The sequence below is a fragment of the Thamnophis sirtalis genome, unplaced genomic scaffold (assembly GCF_051295495.1).
Source record: "Thamnophis sirtalis isolate CommonGarterSnake01/CBP01778 unplaced genomic scaffold, rThaSir2_p1.2 scaffold_5, whole genome shotgun sequence".
Classification (NCBI taxonomy): domain Eukaryota; kingdom Metazoa; phylum Chordata; class Lepidosauria; order Squamata; family Natricidae; genus Thamnophis; species Thamnophis sirtalis.
Genome location: NW_028261385.1, coordinates 95,757,778 through 95,779,987, shown reverse-complemented (window position 1 = coordinate 95,779,987; position 22,210 = coordinate 95,757,778). Strand labels below are relative to the sequence as shown.

Here is a 22,210-nt window from a genome sequence, read left to right as displayed (position 1 = left end):
AGTCACCCATGATTCATATTCATTCTAGTATTTTAAATCAAATATATTTATACATATTACCATCATCCTACCCCCATTCTCGTTTGACTATAATTGTTTAAACATACTTCATCATAATACATACCAAAACTCAAGATATAACCACATACTGGCATCTCATTTGCTATTTCTAGTATCCCAATAACACTATTCCTTATGGCCTATTCTAGTTAAACATCAATAACATTTAGTAACAAAGGTTTCTAATCTTCCTTTCCAAATCACTGTTTACAATTTACATCCAATTTCCCCATGTTGTACCCATACCTATATATACATTGTTATCTTATGTCTCCTTTATTTGACTATATCCATTATCATAATTTAGTTCTTTTTTATTAATCTTTATATGTAACCAAACCATTTCTCTCTTCCTTTCATAGGTACCATTCAATATTCATATCCAATTACTACCTGTTATACCAATACATATGTATACATTATTATCATTTTCAATTGTTTATTTAACCATATCTATTGTCACAAAATTTCATTAAATCCAACTAGTTTTAAATTAAACCCTTTCATCTATCAGCCTGTATCTTTCCAGTAGCGAAACAGTCTCATGTCTTCTGCCATTTGTGGCATCAGTCCTCTAATCATCTCCTTAATCAAGTTTGTATGGACTCTTCTTTGCAACTCATTGTTTATTGATTCTCTCATGTAATTTCGATGCCCTTCTTCTTTTTCCTTAATCAGCTTGTCTTTAGTTGTCAGTGTTGTTATCGGTGGTGTTACTAATAAAATTTCTCCCTTTAAGTCCATAAGTTCTTTTATTTTTTCTTCTTCTGTATTTTGCCATCTAGGGTAGGGTTCCCATCCATCTAGTTCCCCTTTCCATATTCCACTTTTTCCAATTCCAGCAGAAACCATTCACCACAGATGTCTGCAGATTTGATTTCTTTGTAGTCATTTTTCTCTTTATTGCTTGGGACTCTACCCTCTATTTTTCCCATTTGATAAGCATCTCCATCCTTTTCATCATATTTTTCTGTTAGGTGCTCTAATTTTTCAAACATTTTCTCAAATGTATTTGATAGTTTCTGTATTGCAAATATCTCTTGCAAGCTGACAATTTTCCTCTCTGTTGTTGGAAATAAGCCATTGTTTCCAGCTGTTAAAACACTGCTGCTCTAACTTGGAAGATTTTTACACGGTTACACCTAGGTTCAACATGAGATTTCTGGTTAAGGATATACTTCAAAGGAACATTTGTATAAACAAATGGTGCTTCACTTCTTTTCACTTTCTATAAATAAACTGTGAGACTTTAAAGTTCCAGACCAGGATAATCAGTAGTGAAAGTATAAGTATTTTGTTTTCAGTATTCAAGTTTCCAGTCTTCGAGTAGCAGTGTTATCTCTCCCTTTGTTGTTACAATTGTTGCAATTTTCTTTGTTCTTTTGGTATCTTTTAATATTCCAAGTTTAAAAAGGTCAAATTCTTACATGAAATAGAGAAGAAAGAGTAAAAAACACATGTGGTGATGAATAAGGAAAAGTTTAGTCCATAAGTTGTGAAAATAATAGTAACAATTATAGAAGAAAACTTGATACATTCATTTCAAACCGTTTGCATAAATTCCATCCATGAAAATAATGTTTAAAAATTAAGATAGCACACTGACCAAAACCATCCGAAGCTTAATTCCGACGCTTATTTCTTTTATTCTTAGATTTAAATTAGCTTTAAGTTTTTTATAGGCAGGTTCTTTTAAAACGGATAAAAATTCCTCACCAGCTGTAAACACTTTCTCTTCCGTTTCCTTCCGTTTTGGAGCCATCCCTACTTCGGCAGCCTGGGGGCTAAGCTTTTAATGCCAGCTGAGAGACCTTCTCCTGCATCAATCAGGGACTTTGTGATGTCCCTGTGATCAGCAGAATGTAGTCTTCCTGTTCACCATCTCTATGGGACAGTTTAGGTCCGATTGGACCACCCAGCGATAAAAGCATCGAGATCAGGAACACTTTTCGATCAAATGTAATACAAACTAAGACTTTTCCGGTTCCAATCTGGGACTCTATATATGCAAACAGCATTATTTCAAATTGTTGAGAGACCTAATTTTAAAACATCTCATACCATAGTAAAAACAAATACGACGCAATAGTCTCTATTAAACATTACAGCACAGGTAGGAGGACTGTGATGGCACACTGTGAAAAAGCCATCTGAATGGTAGCTGCAATAAATCTATCAAATATGCTGCTGTTATGAAGTATTTTTCACAACCCATTTTTCATTTTTATTGCTTTATAGCCTTCTCATTGGCATAAGTACTTGATAATTGTGAATCGCGTGAGCCTATTTCCTGATAATACAATGACTGGTTTTGAAACATAACCAAGCACCCTACCATGTTTCTCCGAAAATAAGATCCAGTCTTATTGTCTTTCAAGGGATGTCTTATTTGTTTTGAGTGCCACCGCTGCAAGGTGGGGGTGGAGCTACCCCATGCACTGCACATTACCTATCTCAGGGCCCCTGCAGCCAGGCCATTCACGGCCTGACAACTGCTTCACCTCACACCCACTTCTTCTTCGGGCACCGGCATGTGACAACAGAAGGCTGAGCGATGCGCTGGTGCCACAGCCACGAGACGATGTAGGAGGGTGGAGGACAAGGCAGGGAGGTGGGAAGAGAGTAGAGCTTAAGTAGGCTTATTTTGGGGGTAGGGTTTATACTGGGCGCATGTGCAGAAAACATGCAAGGACTTATTTTCAGGATAGGTCTTATTTTTTAAGAAACATGGAATTTGGAAAGTGTTCTAAAAAAAACCCACCATTGCACCACATCTTTGATGTGTCACAATATGGTCAATAGCATACCAACATATATATTTTTCTACAACAAACTTAATGGTCTCAGTACTATAAGGAGAGCTGGTTCTACTCCCCCACTGTAGGGAGGGGGAACCGATTAGGTGGTTCCGCCCCAGGCGCCTGATGGAACCTCAGGGATTTCAGACGGCGCTTGGAGAGATACCTGACTCCCTTGCCCACAGTCCGAAATACAGCAGCGGCTGAGGCTCTGGACCAGATCACGCCTTTGCGGCCTCTCCATGGCAGTGGATCCAGGAGGGCCCCTTGGTTTACCGAGGAACTCTGGGAGATGAAGTGCCAAAAGAGACGCCTAGAGCGACGTTGGAGGGCTAGTAACTCTGAATCTGACCGAACACAATTAAGAGCCTTCATTAAGACTTATCTAGTGGCGATACGGGTGGCAAAATGTGCTCATTTTTCCGCTCTTATTGCATCCGCAGAATCTTGCCCAGCCGCCCTGTTTAGGATAACCTACTCCCTCCTGAAAGGGAGGGACGTGGGTGAGCCCTTACAGGGTAGAGCTGAGGAATTTGTTCAGTTTCTGTCGGATAAAGTCGCTCAGATTCGGACGGACCTGGACTCCACTTGGACAGTACCAGCTGAGATGCCGGGGGAGGGCCTTGATCGAATTTCTTGGAGAGAGTTCCAACTCGTCGCTCCTGAGGAAGTGGACAAGGCCATGGGAGTGGTGAGTGTCTCCACCTGCTTACTGGACCCGTGTCCCTCCTGGCTGGTCTCGACTAGGAGGGAGGTGACACGAGGCTGGCTCCAGAAGATTAACACCTCTCTTCAGGAGGGATCTTTCCCGCACCCTCTAAAGTATGCGGTGGTGAGACCCCTCCTTAAGAAACCTTCCCTGGACCCAGCCATCCTTAATAACTATTGTCCAGTCTCCAACCTCCCTTTTGTAGGGAAGGTTGTTGAGAAGGTGGTGGCCTTTCAACTCTGACAGACCTTGGATGAAGCAGATTATCTGGATCCCTTTCAGACGGGTTTCAGGCCTGGTTACTGCACCAAAACTGCTTTGGTCTCGCTGACCGATGATCTCTGGTGGGCCAGGGATAGAGAACATTCCTCTATCCTGGTGCTTCTTGACTCTCAGCGGCCTTCAATACCATCGACCATGGTATCTTTCTGCGACGATTATGGGAGGTGGGAGTGGGAGGCACCTCTCGGACAAGTCGCAGTCAGTGTTGGTTGGAGGACAGAGATCGACCCCTAAGCCCCTCAAATATGGGGTGCCGCAGGGTTAGGTCCTGTCCTCCCTCCTATTTAATATCTACATGAAGCCGCTGGGTGAGATCATACGCCGGCACGGGATCAAATATCATCAATATGCGGACGATACTCAATTGTATCTGTCCTCCCCGTGCCAACTCAGCGAAGCAGTGGAAGTGATGTGCCAGTGCCTGGAGGCTGTCAGGGTCTGAATGGGAGCGAACAAGCTTGCACTCAATCCAGAGAAGACTGAGTGGCTATTGATGTTGCCTCCCAAGGATAGTCCAGACATTCCATCTCTTAGCCTGGGGGGTGAAATTTTACACCCCTCAGAGAGGGTCCGCAACCTGGGTGTCCTCCTGGACTCACAGCTGACGTTAGAACACCACCTGTCGGCTGTGACCAGGGGGGCTTTTGCCCAGGTTCATCTGGTGCACCAGCTGCGGCCCTACCTGGACCGGGAGGCACTTCGAATGGTCACTCATGCCCTCGTCACCTCAAGGCTTGATTACTGTAATGCACTTTACATGGGGCTGCCCCTGAAGAGTGTTCAGAGACTACAGTTGGTCCAGAATGCAGCCGCGTGAGCAATATCAGGTGTACCTAGATACACCCATGTTACACCCATCCTCCGCGAGCTGCACTGGCTCCCTATTGGTCTCCGAACGCACTTCAAGGTGCTAGTCATTACTTTTAAAGCCCTACATTGCTTAGGACCTGGCTATCTGAGAGACTGCCTCCTGCCACATACCTCCCAACAACCAATAAGATCTCACAGGTTGGGCCTCCTCCGGGTGCCATCGGCCGGACAATGCTGGCTGGCGGCCCCTCGGGGGAGGGCCTTCTCTATAGCTGCTCCGGCCCTGTGGAACGATCTACCCGTAGAGATCCGGACCCTTTCCACTCTCTCGGCCTTCCGAAAAGCCACCAAAACCTGGCTGTTCCGGCAGGCCTGGGGCTGCTGAACAATGTCCAGCCCCATCTAGACAGAATGGATAGTGTGTTATTTTAAAAACTGTATTTTTTTATTCTTAATTTTTAACTTTTTATCTTGTCTCTGTAAGCCGCCCAGAGTCCTACGGGATTGGGCGGCATACAAATTTATTAAATTTCAATTTCATCATGGCACAGCCCCAGACTATTCCTTTCTTGGGTATATGCGGAGAATGGGGAAGAAAATACAAAATAGATATGCCATGGTTTAAGGTTCCCATTTGCCTCTTTAGAACCCCCAAGCCCCAGAATTTGAGAATTCTTTTCATATTTGGAAGGAGTCAAGGACTATCTTAAGCTTCTCTGCATAAACCCTTTTATCTCCCATATTTGCAAACCTGGGTGATTTGATCCCACCCACTTCAGTGACATTATGACATCACTAATTGTATACCCAGCAGCCGTGAGGCAGAAAAAGCCTGTTCACCTTCTGTTTTCAAGTCAGCAAAGCATCATTGCTAAATAGTCCATTCTGAGTACGGCATTAACAGTAACAATGGTTAATAATGTGTTTCTGGTGCCAATTTTATGAAAAGCTTCTAGAGAGAAAAGCGATACGAACTCTGTGTTGGGGATGACAAATATAAATATTCCAATTTGTAGTGTAGTACAATCCACTCCAGTCACTATCTCTAAAATGAGGAAATGTCATCTTTCAGTATATTGCTGATTGGACATACCAATAGTAGAAAAGAAGGAAGCAAACAGTGAGTGGGCGGGCAGATGAAAGTCTGTGGCTAAAGGAGGAAAATAAAAAAAAGAGGAAAACAACCTAAGGAAAATATTGCAAATAAAATTAAAGAAGAAATTCAACGAGAATTGAATATTTCAAATAGAGGCATCAAGGATCAAAATATACAGATGTAGTATTTTTAAAAAATGGTGAATTCTTAAGCTTCGGATTTATTAATTTGGTTAGGAAATGCCACAAACTGTAAATGGAAATTAGTTGATACTTTTAAAACAATTCTATTAAAAGTTAATGTTGATTGTTTGATGCCCAGACCTTTTGCCCCAAAACACTCTAACAAAGCTTGCATAAGGATAACAGATATATTCCTAGTCTTTGTTTGGCTACCCAATCTCTTTGCAACATACTTCTTCAACGTACTTCTACTCTTTGCAACGTACTTTTCCCCCCCCAAATTTGTTCTTATATTTCCATCATATAAGCCTTAAGATTAACCAAAGGGGAAAAATGAGCAATGGTATTTAGATTTAGATTTAGATTTTACTTTATTTGTATGCCACCCTTTTCCCTGAGGGGACTCAGGGCGGCTCACAATTCAAGGGAGGGGAAGAACAGACAAGTTACAAACATGAAAAACCATACACCGTTAAAAAGCACAACAGTCATACCATTCGAGTGGGGTTGCAAGTCTTTAGCCCCAGGCCTGTCGGAACAGCCAGCTTTTAAGGGCTATGCGGAAGACCTGGAGGGTGGTGAGGGTACGAATCTCCACGGGGAGTTCGTTCCAGAGGGTCGGAGCAGCCACCAAGCGGTATGGTAGAATTGTTAAATCTAAGTTAGTGACTGGTTGCAAAAACACCAAAAACTCCAAATAAAAATACAGTCCCACACCCCAATTCAACTTTAGCAAGATTTAGTAGTAGGGCACTAAATTAGGTTCATTTCTAAGAAACTAGAAATGTATGTCTCAGAGATTCCGACACAATTGGCCCTAGACAGTTGTGAACCAAGTTCCATGAAGGACTATGCATCTGGCATGTTTCAGAAGAATGTCCATTACAGTTCCCAAATTTCCCCCATAGCATTGAACATTATGAAAAATAGATCAAAAAGGACAATAGGTTGGAAGATGCTGGCGCAGACACAATTCTTTATAATGTCATTTCTTTGCTTCAAATTTCTTTGTCCTCTCATCTGCATTGGTGTATTTACCATTGATGTCATTGAAAAATGCCCAATATATTGATGATAGCATTTGGTATCAGCAGTCCAATTATAACAACTGCAGTCTTTACTCAACACCAACATTTAACATACCTGTTTAATCCCACATTATAGTTTGATGCAATGCCAACTTTGTCATGTTTTTGCATCCCTAAAACAGAAGCTGCTCATTCAGCCAGCCACAGAAACTGCCAGCAGCAAGGAGACCACTCTTGCCAAAATCCTTTACGATATCCTTCACAGGAATCCTAGATAGATGTTTCCTGTCTTACTGTGAGGCAAGGAAAAGATCTCCTTCATCTTCATATGTGAAGGATGACTGGAATCTATACATCTGCCATTTGGACATCCATGTGACTTAAGAAAAATATCCCTAGACATTCCAGATCATGACCTCATGATGCAAGAATTACATCATAAGTGACTTGTATTCTTTACAGGGAATGGCATTTTAGACCATATGTATTTTAGCTAAAAACCTGGATTTAGTTCACATTTGGGAAAGTGATGTAATTGTAAAAAGGGATGGAGGGAGGGAAGGCGGGAAGGAGGGAGGGAGGGAGGGAGGGAGGGACGAAGGAAGGAAGGAAGGAAGGAAGGAAGGAAGGAAGGAAGGAAGGAAGGAAGGAAGGAAGGAAATCCATTATCTATCATTGGAAAAAGGATTTGGGAGAAGTCATATTTCTTTAACAAAACATTTGGCATATATACATAAAACAATGTAAAACAAACAATGGTAGGAAGGAGGCATATAGGAAAAAGGTTTGAATCTAAAATTATTAGCAAAGTGCAGGTTTCATTAAATTGAAAAACTATATTTATTATTATATTTCATGTTCATCTCAGTCTACCTTGACGAAATAGAAGACTTTCAACTATCAACTATTAACAAATGTTTACAAATTATTAAACTGCATAATCAAAATCTGTCATCTGTCTGTCATACATTGATACAGAAAGCATCACTTGCAGTAACCAATATTAGGTATCAAAAGTCTTTTCTGAAACCAGAACTACTGTAATCTAAATATTTGGACTGAGCTATCTCAGGTAGCCTCATTTGAAAAAGGCACTATAGATTGTCCTTGTTTTAAAAAAACCCAACAGTTTTGAGTCTAGATATAGATTCCTGAACATTCTTCAATACTACTTAAACCAGTAGAACATATATTAGAGATCTGAAGTCCTTTCTAAATCACAATTTCACGTCACCAAAATTATTCTCCATACTTTGCAGGATTACGATATATGCATGAATTCAGTCTAGTGAACATTTGACTTTCCATTAATCCTTCCTTTTTTGTGTATGTCAAATTCACTTCCATTTAGATTATTTTCTGACACTTCATTCCTTGGAACCTTATCAACATTCTAGTAATATTAAACTTGTAATTAATGTGATTGTTTAAGCTCAAAACAGGCTGAATCCATCAAATATTCTTTCTTTGGCTGCTGAAAATGCCTATTATTTCTTGGACATTTTTGAGAGGGTGCTGTTTTATAATGGTTTCGCCAAACCTAGAGTGAGATGTTTATTAACTCTAAAGCACAAGTAATTATTAATAGTGTGTTATTTCCTTGGTTAGTTATGATACGTTATATACCAGGACCTGCAAATTGCCAATTTCCTTTTCTTTTTAATTTGACCTTACAGTGTCTTGCTAGTGCTATTAGAAATCCTGAAAAAGTTCACAGATCATGATAGGGAAGGCAGAACTTTTTGAAAAATCCACTATATGTCAAAAATATGTATTATATCAACAAACAAGAAACCTCTACTTCTCATCACATTTCAGTGATGTGATATTCAGCCAGGTTATTCTATGAACTGATTTCCCTGGGTGTCATAATAAACTTGAGAACTATACGTTTGTGAGTTTAGGTCTTGTTCTGTTTCCTTTATGTTAGTATAAGGATTTGTATGACATTTTGTCAATCAGTAAATTTAACATTTCCAGTTTTGGTACAAATGAACTTCATAAAGACAGGTGATCATATTTTTAAGTATTTGTGGTAAGATAAACATGACTAACTGAATTCTGAGAATGATCCATATTTTAAGATATATTTACAGAATTACAGAATAACAGAGTTGGAAGGGACCTTGAAGGTTTTCTAGTCCAACCCCCTGCTCAAGCAGGAAACCCTATGCTCAAACACTGGAGGTTTTTAAGAAGAGATTGGATAACCATTTGTCTGAAATGGTATAGGGTTTCCTGCCTGAGCAGGGGGTTGGATTAGAAGACCTCCAAGGTCCCTTCCAGCTCTGTTATTCTATTTCTATCACTTTTTAGTGCCATTTTAACTTCAAATGGTCACTAAAAATGAACTATTGTAAGTGAAGAACTATCTGTACTTCCCCCTTTGGCAGAAGCAACCTCAAGCAGGCTTTTCTTATATCAGGCCAAGAGTCTCTGATATCGATTTGGGATAATTTTTTACCACAACCCATGCAGAATTTTTTTCAGCTGTGTGATATTTGCGGGGTTGTTTCAAATCTCCCTGCAGCCTTTCAAAGGCAAATCGAAATCCATAATTTTTTGCGACCATTTCAGAGTCCTATTCTTCTTCTGCTTTTTGTCCAGCCATTCCTTGGAGCATTAACTAAAATGCTTACAGTCATTGTCATGTTGCAAGGTCCACTTTCAGTTGAGTTTCACTGTTCTGACATACGTGTCACTTATCCACAAGAATCCTCTGGTAGAATGAAGAATTCATATTAGTTTCTGTGATGGTGCCTGCCCTGATGGGCAAAGCAGTGTCAAACCATAAGATGTCCACCATGCTTTATAGTTGACTCAGATTCTTTGCCTTTAGTTTTCAACAAGCATGTCTTCTGATACTGAAGTTCAATATCCTTGCCTTATGTGTCCAGAGCACATTGTTCCCCAAATCCTGGTGTTTGCTAGATACTCGTGACCAAGCATTAGTGTTGCTCGAGTCCCACATTGGGTAGAGTCAAGGGGATGATCTATAAGACTTCCAAGGTCCCTTTTAGCACTATGATTCTGATTCTTTGTGGACAGGAAAGGTTCCCCCCTAGCACATTTCCTATCTAATCTAATTATGCAGTTTATTTCTCAAAGTAGACTCATACAACATGACATAGTGGTAAGAGTTATCCAGAGGTCATGTGATGAAATTCTGGGGCTCTTAGAGATTTTTTTTTTCAACATCTTATGATCTGTTCTGGGGCTGAACTTGCTGGGACAGCCTGACCTGGCAGATGTTTGAAATCTTTTCCACTTGTAGATGATCTTTTAGACAATGTAAGGATTATCTCCAATGGTTTCGCAATCCTTTTAAATCCTTCCTAGACACATAGGCATCTATAACCTTCTCTCTGAAGGCCTCAGAGAATTCCTTTCATCTAGACATGGAAATATCACATACTTCTAAAGTAGGATGTAGTGAGATTTGGACATTAAAAGTGAACTTACTGGGTCAGGCTGGACAGACTCTCGGGGGCCCTTTACTTCTATAGTAAAAAGCCACATAGGCAGAGTTGCAGCTTGCAAAAGAACAGGAAGTGAGTGAGTTCAATAGTTCTCACAAAACCACAAGGTTCAGCTAAAGTTCACTTAGAGACAGGTAGCCAGTACCTATGACCCAAGACAAAAGGAGAAGTAAAACCCTATCTACTTATAAGGCTTTTTCCTTAAGGTAACCAATAAGAAGTGAAGTTAAGCATTTCCATGTGCTTTGCTCTTAGAAAGGTATAAAGTTTACTGTCTTTTCTATAGGTTTTTGTCCAGATGTCAGAAATTGTTATCTCTGTCTGGACCTTTTGGCCAAAATCAAGCTTATCTTGATCTCGCAGTCCTATCTCTTGATTTTCTGCAACATTTCAACAATAAAGAGCAAATCAAACTAAATTTTCCCAGTTTAAATAAGACTAATTCATTAGAGATCCTCTCTATGATTTGCACTTGATTCTATTTTTAGGTATTTGAGAAAGTGATAAATGTAAGGGTGCATTTACTTTCTCCTTATGCTAAATTTGCATTTACTTAAATTACACAATGGACTACAAAATATAAATGGTGCAAGAGATTTGCTGTTCATATAGTTGAAATGAAGATTAAAAATGAGTGTATGTTGAAACGCATGGAAACAAAATAAAAAAATTCACTTGGGTATGCTTACTTTTTCATTTGACTGTGGTGACAGTTAGACAGTTTAGACAGTTCCAGGTACAAGGAAGGTGCATTTGAAAGAGTTACGCTGCACTTTGTACTAAATCCACATGGGTTTTTTTTGGAAAGCTGCGTTCCTCAAGAGGAAATAATTTGACAGTGTGCTGGGGTACGACTGAAGCATTCTGGGAGTAAAACTAAAAGCAAAAATCGGCCATGCACTCTTTCTCTCTAAAGTCCTCTTTCACTCGTCTTCCTGGTATCATTTTCTCTCCCTTCTAACTAGTAAGTTATAAATAAATAACCAATTCTCCTCAGAGAATCTCAGCTGATCTGAACTGTTTTGAAGCAGAATGTTGACATTTGACTTAGAGATATTCTACAATCCTAGGCTGCACACCCTAATATAACATTGTTGTAAAATATTACTTATTTTCATTTATTTAAGGCAGGCATGTCCAGCCTTGGAAACTGCAACACTTGTGGATTTCAACTCCCAGAATTCCTCAGTCAGCCACAAAACAGATTCTGGAATAATTTAGATTGATCAGTGTTGAGAGACCGCCTGCTCTAAAGCTGGAAACCTAAATTACAAAACTGGAAAGCAACCAGGTGGAAACACTGCCAGGTTCAAATAAAGAGTAATATTATTTCAACAAATACATTGAAATTCCTAGCACTTGTCTTACACAACTGGCACGAATTCATGAGTTACTTATAAAATAATAAAGGTGGGACAAAATCAAAATAAATACATATCACAATTTTCCAAGAGCCTAACTACCACTATTTTCGTGAAACAAAAATCTGTATCGTCCTTTTAGCAGCCAAGAAACTGTTTGTATTTCCAGATTCTGTCAGAAATCTATGGGAAGAAAAGGATGCCAGAACTCAACTTTCGTCTTTTATCCAACTTTCTTGAAAGTTGTTAGGTATGGACAAAACAGAGGGTCTTAAGTTTTGGAACATTCCTTCTAAAATGAATTCATCTCATGTCTTTGATAACAGCATTTTGAAGCATTTTGAACAACAGAATCTTGTTTTTCAAGAAGGTCTCAAACTGCTAACTTATTTAACCAAACACTTATTTCAATATATTGAATATTTTTTATTGCTGCAATATTAATTCTTTACAATTCTGTTATTTTAGATTTCCATGTGTTTTACTGCTGTAAATCTCCCAGAATTCTACGAGGAATTTCTACAATGAAATATAATTCTTTTCAATGAATAAATAGTAAGAGATTAACAAATTACAAACCAATCAGTTTCTGAGGTCACTGCATATATGATAAGCCCTTTCCAACTGTATGTCAAGTATGTCAAGAATTTATCTTTTCCTAATGTCCAAATAAGTATAAAAGTTTCAAGATTGCCAAGGCAATTAGTTTTCTCAAAATATTGCTGAATATGTAATTATTAGATCAGTAATCTTCTGTTAGCTTTCTAAGGAAGAGATTCTTAATAGTAAGAAAAAATAGCATGTGAAGTTAGTAAGCATTCCACTTAAATTCCCCTTTCCTAATTTTTCAGACCAACCACTATATTCTAGAGGAAGATTTTAATATACCGTATAAGAAACACAAAATTAGTACAGGTGATAAAGTCTATCCATTGAAGTTTTCACACCAATGATTTCTTACCTTTTTAATCTAAACAGAGTTTTCTACAATCATAGCAATTAAAAAATATTGGGGAAATATTTTAAAAAAATTCTTCCACCATTAATGTAATTATTCTATGAATAAATTTATTTTAAAAAACTAATTGACTGCAAAAGGTTTGTCACTCCTGAAATAATTTATCTGTCTGATTTGTTTCCAAGCAATATTATAATGTTTAGCTATATCTGAAAATATTAACTCAACTCCAAAATAATTAAGCCAGATCTTCCAAATTAGTTATATGATAGGTTTCAAGGACAAAACTATGAAGTGGAAAAATAATAATACAGGTAAGCCTTGACTTACAACCACAACTGAACCCAAAATTTCTGTTGCTAAGCAAGGCAGTTGTTAAATAAGTTTTGCCCCATTTTATGACCAATTTTACAGTTAAGCGAACCACTGCAGTTATTAAGTGAATCTTGTGGTCATTAAGCAAATCCAGCTTCCTGATTGACTTTGCTTGTCAGAAAATCACACAAGGTGGACACATGACTCCCCCCCCTCCAGGACACTGCAGCAGTCATAAATACATGCCAGTTGCCAATTATCCAAACTTTGATCACATGACCATAGGGACGCTGCAACCGTCACAAGTGTGAAAATTGATAATTCACTTTTTTCAGTGTCACTGTAACTTCGAACAGTTATTAAAGGAATGATTGTAAGTCTAGATCTACCTGTGGTTGAGTGCATTTTCCCAGTTTAAATTATTTCTGAATTTAAGAAAGTTTGAAATCCTACATAAGTCCGGAATTTAAGAATACCTGAAGTTTTCAAAAGTTGTTTGAAAAAGCTCAGTCATCTAATATAAATGGCTCAACAGCACCTACAAACAATTTCAGAAACAGTTCTTCTATCTATATTAGCCCTTCTATCTCCATAATTGAGTCATGGAAACTTAGCAAAGAAGCCTTAGTAGTAATAGCAGCAGCAGCAACAGCAGCAGCAACAACAACAACAACAACAACAACAACAACAACAATTTAGTTTTATTAAAACTAAAGACAGTTGACTGGTATCTCAAATTTATTCAATAAAAAAAATCAAACACATGCAAACCTAATTTTATTTCTCTGAACAATACCCTCATTATCAGTCATGGAGTAGAATTATGCCTGTACATACAAGAATTTCAAAATTATACATTATATTATGTATAATGCTACCCAGAGTCGCCTTGTAGGAGAGATTGGTGGCAATGAATTTAATACATACATACATACATACATACATACATACATACATACATACATTCATTCATTCATTCATTCATTCATTCATTCATTCATTCATTCATTCATTCATTCATTCATTCCATACCAGAGGTGGGTTCCTGCCAGTTCTAATCTCTTCTATAGAAGAGGTTCTACAAATCTACAGTGCCATTTAGAACCAGTTCCAGTTCCCTCCCCCCGTCCGTCCACACATCATCAAGATGAAGAGCGAGATGAGGAATTCTGGGAGTTGAAGTCCACAAGTCTTAAAAGCTGTCAAGTTTGAACACCCCTGAGGGGTTTTTTTCTAAAGGGTTAGGGTTGCAAGGGTCTTGTAACTTGACAGCTTTAAGACTAGTACACTTCAATGCCAGAGTTCCTGAGCCAACATGACTGGAGGAGGAATTCTGGGAGTTGAAGTCCACAAGTCTTAAAGCCGTCAAGTTTGAACACTCCTGGGAGTTTTTTTCCTAAAGGTTTAGGGGTGCAAGGGACTTGTAACTTGACAGCTTTAAGACTTGCGTGCTTCAAATGCCAAAGTTTCTGAGCCAACATTTTGGTTGCAAAGCAAGAGCATTTTTTAAATGAATTTCATCACATTTTACAAGTTGGCCACGCCCACCCAGTCACATGACTGCCAAGCCACTCCCACTTGGTCACATGGCTGGCAAGCCACTCCCATAAAGCAGGCCACACCTACAGAAGAGGTTCTAAAAAAATTTGAAACCCACCACTGGTACATACATATATACATGGAAGAAATACTGTATCAGACATAGAAGAAGAAAGAGCTATGGTCTTATTTAATGTACAATTGCAGGAGTAATAAAAGTCTTTACAATCTTATGGGTCGGGAAACAAGCTTAATGGGGATTGTAATCAGGTTACAGGAATTCTGCAAAACTGTCTCAAAATTCACAAAATCTATGGTCCAAGTGAATTTGTTTTATTGAAAAGAATCATGGGACAAGAAGATCAGTGATAAAGAATTTAACTGAGAGATGGCAACAGAAAAAATAGACTTGGAGAAGAATCCAATATACTGTACTTTGCAGATTGCTCTTACACCCAACTGAGTTATACTGTCTCCACTAAGATCCTAAATGTATTTAGAACTGCAGTCTTGATAGATGCAGGCAAACGTGTGATTATTTTTATCACACAATGCACTGCTAGCATGCAACCACCTGTTACAGAAACAATTTAACTTCCGATTCTATTTTGATTCTCCAAACTCGATCACGTTGGTTAGCACTGGGGCCACCCTGGGAACTTTCTCACAAATCATAATAAGAAGGGGGAAAAGATCAGTAAGAAGACAAGAAGTATCAGATTACCTGACTTTGAAAACCGTCAGCCCATAACTATGCTCGGAATGGCAGCATTTTCTATCACTTCAGCCATTCTTTCCTTTCCACCGATAGCTTGTCAGGCTGCTTGTTGCTTCAGAAAGACACACAAACACTCGATAAGGTTTTCAAGGTTTACAGACGGCGGGCGGACTGTAAGGTAGAAATCCTAACTTGAAACAATTTTAAGGGTTTCTTCCTGTGCTAGTGGGCAGGGCAGTTCCCTACAACTTTCCAAGAAACCTGCCTCAAAAAAAGTACAATATACAATGAAGTCACTCTTCTCCACAGACATTCTTTAACCATTTGCAGACAGCCGGAAAGAACACCATTTGCCTAACTTTCTGTCATCTAGAGGAGAAAGGAGCAGCTCCCAGCCCATGTTCACCCAAAATAGATTCCAGGAGGAACAATAAGGAATATAATGTAGTTCATACTTGACAGATTTGCAAACTATTGTTTTAAAGAACTCACTTGCTGCAGCAAAATAGTCCTTCTCTTTTAAACCAGGCTTATCTATCAACCTAACTTAACACATAATATAGTGCTAATGATCAGTTTCTGCCAAGGGAGGGGAAATCCCTCTATTTAAATGCAATTGTTTGTTCTTGTCTTTTTTTTTTTTTTTAGGGCAAAGAGCTAGGAAAATCCAAGTGAATCAAGAAGAAGTAAAGGATAGGGTTGGGACAGAATGGGATAACTTGCCACAGCCAACTCGCTGTGGCCACCTCATCACAGCCAATTCTCCATTGCCAACTTGCCATGGCCATAGACCCCCTCCCAACCCGGGTCTATGACAATTTCCTGAGGCCAACTTGCCACAGCCAACTCACTACAGCTAACTCGCCACAACCAACTTGCCAAAGCCAACTTGCCGTGGGACAACTCGCCACAGCCAACTCTCTGAAGGACAATTTATCAATTCAATTATTTTAAATAAATTTTTAAAAGGCTTATTTAAAAAGGTTAAAAGATCCTTTTGCATCCTTTCTTTAATGATTCTATTCCACCATTTATTTGATTGTCCTGCAGTAAGTTGTCTCGCAGTGAGTTGACCATGGCAAGTTGTCCCATGGCGAGTTGGCTTCAGCAAGTTGGCCGTGGGGAGTTGGCCTCAGGAAAATGTCACAGACCCGGGTTGGGAGGGGGCAGGCAGAAGTCTGATAGAAAGGCTAGCACAGCGGTCACCAACTGGTGATCTGTGACCCACTGGTGGTCCGTGAGAAAATTTTGGTAGTTCGCAGAAAATTTATTTGCATTTTTTATATTGCACCAAATCAGGAGTCCTCAAACTATGGCCCCTGGTACGGATACGTGCAATGAATGTTTGTGTTGTTGCGGAGAGTCTCCCTGTTTGGGGGGGGGGGTTCTGCAGGGGTTGGAGGGGTCAGAAATTCCAACTTGGGGTCTGCTTCAGCCTCCTGGTGCAGGGCTTTGGGCGAAGGCTGGAGGGAAGCGCCTCTGGTGGCCATGACTGCATCATGGTCTGGAAATAGCTGACCATCTCAGTCTGCTGAGCTTCCAGGCGCTGGCACCTGGCCTTGCACTCCTGCAGGCCTTTCCTCTGCTTGGAAACCTTATGCTCATAGTCCTCAGTGAGCTGCTTCTGCTGAGCCTCCTTCTTGGTTAGATCCAATTTGACTTGAGCCAGCTGTTTTGCCAACTCTTTCTCGTAGTGGCTGCTTCCTGTTAGGGCTCTAAGGAGTCTGGGCAGGCAGGAGAGAAGTGGCAAGTAGAGGCTGGCAAGGCGCTCCTTGAAGTGAGTGACATCGAGGTGGCCAAGCCCATCCAGCCGGTCATTAGGCAGATCAGATTAGAGGTCCATGTGATTTAAAATTATGAATTTAGTGGTCCTTGAGGTCCAAAAGGTTGGTGACCCCTGGATTAGCATGTAAGATTAATAGATTAGGAAATTAAAGTTATTAATTATTAAAGTTGCAGTCAGAATATTGCATTACTGCAAGAATGAGCTATACTGTAAAAGTTGAAAAACTCTAGACCAGCTGGCTGGGGACTTCTGGGAATTAAAGTTCACACATTTTAAAGTTGCCAAATTTGAAAAACACTGCACTAAATTGAACAAAGCTGTGAAGTCTAGCCATAATAGAATCTCTGAGTTTTGTAACTATTTGGGTGCTTTTGCTAATTTTACCAACTGCAAAAAAATGAACAGTTTATTTTCAATTTTCTCCTGTTTTTAAACAGTTCTAGTTTTCATGCGTCTTTTGACTTAAACAGACTTCTCAAATACCAACATGACATTCGTTGTCTCTATTCCTTCAATGCCCAACTTGAAGCTCTCATTTGCTTATTTTATTGCACACTCTCAAATAAAGCTAAAGGTTTAGACATAAATTTCTTCCACCAGTATTATCCTCCCAAGAACTCTTTGAAATACAATTAAATGCATGTGCTAATAATTCAAGTTCTATTTCAGTCTAAATATCCTTGCATAATTCAATTTGAATGAAAATGTTTAACTTCCCATGTAAAAATTCCAGATATTGCAGCCAAGACTTGATATTAACTGAATGAATTTAACTCATCTGCTCTTGATCAACAGAGATAGAAGAAACAGGAAAAGAGAGAACTCCACTTCTAACCAGAAGCAAGAACTTCAGGATTCTTCCATTACTATGGAAAAAAATCTACTTCCTTCACTCTTAAACTCTTTCAAAAAAAAAAAAAAAAAAACCAGTGACTTTCCATCAACTCCATCTTTAAAGAGAAAGCAAAAACAGCAGAGCCCAGTACTTTATCCAATGTCTAAAAGTGACTGCTGATAGGCCAAATGTGCACCATCAGCAGAATGTAGCCAAGAAGGCCTTGACGCCAAGATAGGGGAACAATACAAGAAATGGTTGAAATTGTATTATGGGAAAAGCCCACAGGTCTCCAGAGGTAATGAAGCATGGCAGAAGGAAGTGGCAGCACCAGCTTCAAGCTTGCCTACAAAGCACCTTGGCTGCAGACAACTCTGAAAACCTGACACAATTTTACAAATTAGGAATCAGGCAACACAACAGAGGTAGTCTTCGACTTGTGACCATAATGAACCCCAACATTTGCGTTTGTTAAGTGAGTTGTGCCCCATTTTATGACCTTGCTTGCCACAGTTAAGTGAATTACTGCAGTTGAGGTTGAGGTTGAGGTTTATTCGATTTATATGCCGCCATTCTCCCAACAACTCAGGGCGGCATACAACATTAAAAGAAACACATACTACAAAAGTTAAAAAGAAATGAAATAGGATATCCCCAAACCCAATTAAAATTAACAATGACCCATTTTTTTAAAAGAATTCAAATTCAAATTAACAATAATCAATACTTTGATTTGTTTTGTTCAGGCCAGGCTGGCTTGCTGGAAAAGCCAACTTTTTAGGGAGCGCCGGAAGTCGGGGATTATACGAAGCTCCGGGGGCAGCTCATTCCAGAGGGAAGGCGCTCCCACAGAGAAGGCTCTCCCCCTGGGGGTCACCAGTCGACACTGTCTGGCCGACGGCACCCTGAGGAGGCCAACTCTGTGGGATCGCACTGGACGATGAGAGGCTACCGGTGGCAGTAGGTGGTCTCGCAGGTACCCTGGGCCTAAGCCATGGAGCGCTTTAAAGGTCATAATTAGTACCTTGAATTGCACCCGGATAACAACCGGCAACCAGTGCAGGCCGCCTAAAAGGGGTGTAACATGGGAATACCTAGGTGCTCCCATGACAACCCACGCAGCCGCATTCTGGACCAGTTGAAGCTTCCGGGTGCTCTTCAAGGGCAGCCCCATGTAGAGAGCATTACAGTAGTCCAGGCGAGAAAGGATGAGGGCATGGGTGACTGTGCACAGAGCATCCCAATCCAGAAAGGGGCGCAACTGATGTACCAGGCGAACCTGGTAAAAAGCCCCCCTGGTCAGGGCCGTCAGGTGTTCTTCTAAACTAAGCCGCGTATCCAGGAGGACGCCCAGATTGCGGGCCCTCTCTGAGGGGGCTAAAATTTCTCCCCCTATCATCAAAGATGGAGCAAGATGCACAAATCGGGATGACGGAAACCACAGCCACTCCGTCTTGGAGGGATTGAGCTTGAGCCTGTTCCTCCCCATCCACATCTGCACAGCCTCCAGGCATCGGGACATCACGTCGAGGGCATCGTTTGGGTGGTTTGGGGTAGAGATGAAAAGTTGGGTATCATCAGCATATTGATGATACCGTACCCCAAAACCATGGATGATCTCACCCAGTGGTTTCATATATATGTTGAACAGGTGGGGTGAGAGAACTGACCCCTGGGGCACCCCACAAGTGATGCGCCTTGGGGTCAATCCCTGCCCTCCAATCAACACAAACTGCGATCGATCCGACAGGTAGGAGGAGAACCACCGTAAAACGGTGCCCCCCACTCCCAACCTCTCAAGTCGTCGCAGTAGGATACCATGGTCGATGGTATCGAAAGCTGCTGAAAGGTTAATAGGACCAGGACAGAGGAACAGCCCTTATCCCGGGCTCACCAGAGATCATCAACCACCGTGACCAATGCCATCTCCGTGCTGTATCTGGGCCTGAAACCCGACTGAAACAGATCCAGGAAGACTGTTAAACTAGTAACGCAGTTGTTAAGTGAATCTGGTTTCCCCTTGGACTTTGCTCGTCAAGAGGTCTCAAAAGTCTAATAGCATGTTTCTGGAATACGGCAACTGTCATAAATATGAGTCAGTTGCCAAATGTCTGAATTTTGATCGCATGTCCATGGCTCTGCGGCAATGGCCGTAATGTGTGAAAAACAGTCATAAGTCACTTTTTCAGTGCCACTTAATTTCAAGGGGTCATTAAATGAATTGTTGTAAATTGAGGACTATCTGCATATTGACTAGCAGATTTGACAGAAGACCCCTTCCAGAGGTGGTATTCAGCCAATTCAGACCAGTGTGGCAAACCGGTAGCGCCAACGATCAATTGGCCCCGCCCACCTGCCCCCGTCCTATCCTGTTCTTTATTTCCTGCTTTCTAGGTCATCTCAATTGTGCAGCACAACTGAACCCTAACCCCTTGCTGTTCTACTTACCGTTGCTGACTTGGAAGGTAAGCAGCTGAGCTTCTAAATGCTCCATTTTCAGTGGGCACGCAAAATGTGCGCTCACCAAACCGGTTGTTAAACCACCAGTATCCAACCACTGACTCCTTCCATACCTCGCCAAGAACTAACACTGTAAAGGAAAGTCTGCTTGGCAAAGCAGAAAGCTGAGGCTGACTGTGGAGAAGTCACTGCCATAACAGTTAGGCAAGAAAGCAGTAGGTAAACAGACTGATGGATCTCAAGACCTCTCTAAGCTCTTCTCGCCACACTGTCTGAGATACCACGTGACCTGAATTTCAGCGGGCAAAGCCAGGATAGAAACTAGGAGAACCAAAACACAATTTCTCAAGGTCACAATGGGAGTTAAAACTCATAGGATCTCTATTTATCAACAGGATGTATTATTGATCTTATCATTTATTATTATATTTCTATACTGTCATAACCAAGGACTAGTTCTCAGTAGTTTACTCTACAGGTAGTAGCGCTTGGTTAATGACCATTCGTTCAGTGACTGTTCAAAGCTACAAGGCAATGAAGAAGACTTACAGCTGGTCCTTGAAGCTGCATCTGTCGCAGCATCCCCATGGTTACATGATCACTATTTGGGTGCTTAGCAACCAGCCTACAATTACATCACAGCATCACACGGTCATGAGATGACCATTTGCAACCTTCACTGCCAGCTTCCAACAAGCAAAGTAGCTGGGGAAGCTGGAGATTGCAAATGGCAATCAAGCAGTGTCATGCTTATCAATGGCTACTGGAATTGCTATCATAAGTCAGAACAGTCATGTGAGGACTATGTTGCTTAGTTACGGACTTCCCACTCTCAATTATCACTGTTAACCAAAGATTACCTTGTGATAAAAAGCACCATATAATACAATAAAATTCCAAAGAAATCAGAAACAACAAACTTGATAAACTGCTATCAAGCTCAATAGCAATTAAAATTAGCCCTCATGACATTGGAAGAGTTGGAGGATGCTGGATGTGGAGCTACATCACAAGGAGCAGTCCCAAGAGAAGAACTTGGGAGAATAGTTAAGATTTAACCCATAGGCCCTTCCAAAATGTCTGGAAGCCTTAGTTGAAGATTCAGAGTTCAACAGTTTTACTCAGACCCATAATAATTACACCAATTCACCTAGAAATGAAATAGAGCAAAACTTCATACTGAATCTACCAGGTTCACCTGTTGAGGCCTTTCAGTTTCCAAGGCAGTTGGTCACCATCAAGATTGATCTGTTTGTCTTGGCACTCCTTCGAATGGTGGTGCAAATGTCAGAAATTTGTAACGAAGGCAACAGGGAACCTGAACTATTAAGCTCTCTCTAACTATGGTCAGAGTCTTGCTAGAAGCAATAAGACTGTACAGGCATCATTGTTTTGTTTTCTGCAACTAAATAGATATGTAGAAGGCTCTGAGGAGATACCTCAAACATATATTTGAGGGTGAAAGTCAGATACTTTAGTTTATCTTCTACCAGCAGGAGATCAGGGGAGATGAGTCTATAATTGACAGATTGAATGTACTGCCTTAGTCTCACAGTCAACAAAGCTGCTGTCCCCTTCCAGTTTCACAGCTGTGAATTGGCTTAATGACAGGAGGGCTATTAATAGACATTTTAGGGTGGTTTCAAGGCCCAGCTGCCCACTATTATAAAACATTACAAAATTGATGAGTTTTTCTTCTCAGACACTGACACTGGCTACACTAGATCACATAGATTTAATAAACTATTACACTGACCTTCCCTGGAAATATTATATACTTTTCCTGTCAGCTCT

At 40.4% G+C, this 22,210-nt stretch overlaps 1 protein-coding gene across 3 annotated transcripts in view; it reads right to left on the bottom strand.

Annotated features, from left to right (window-relative positions):
• Positions 1 to 22,210, bottom strand: part of PSD3 (pleckstrin and Sec7 domain containing 3) — a 206,040-nt gene that overhangs the window by 125,158 nt on the left and 58,672 nt on the right. Inside the window, exon 1 of one of the 3 annotated variants that reach the window (XM_087716231.1) lies at positions 7,081 to 7,323. The exons of the other annotated variants lie outside the window; for them this stretch is intronic. Coding sequence (XP_087572357.1) covers positions 7,081 to 7,136 — 56 coding nt within the window. The 5' untranslated portion in view covers positions 7,137 to 7,323. Of the gene's footprint in view, positions 1 to 7,080; positions 7,324 to 22,210 lie in introns of those variants that run through there. 3 annotated transcript variants of the gene reach the window in all.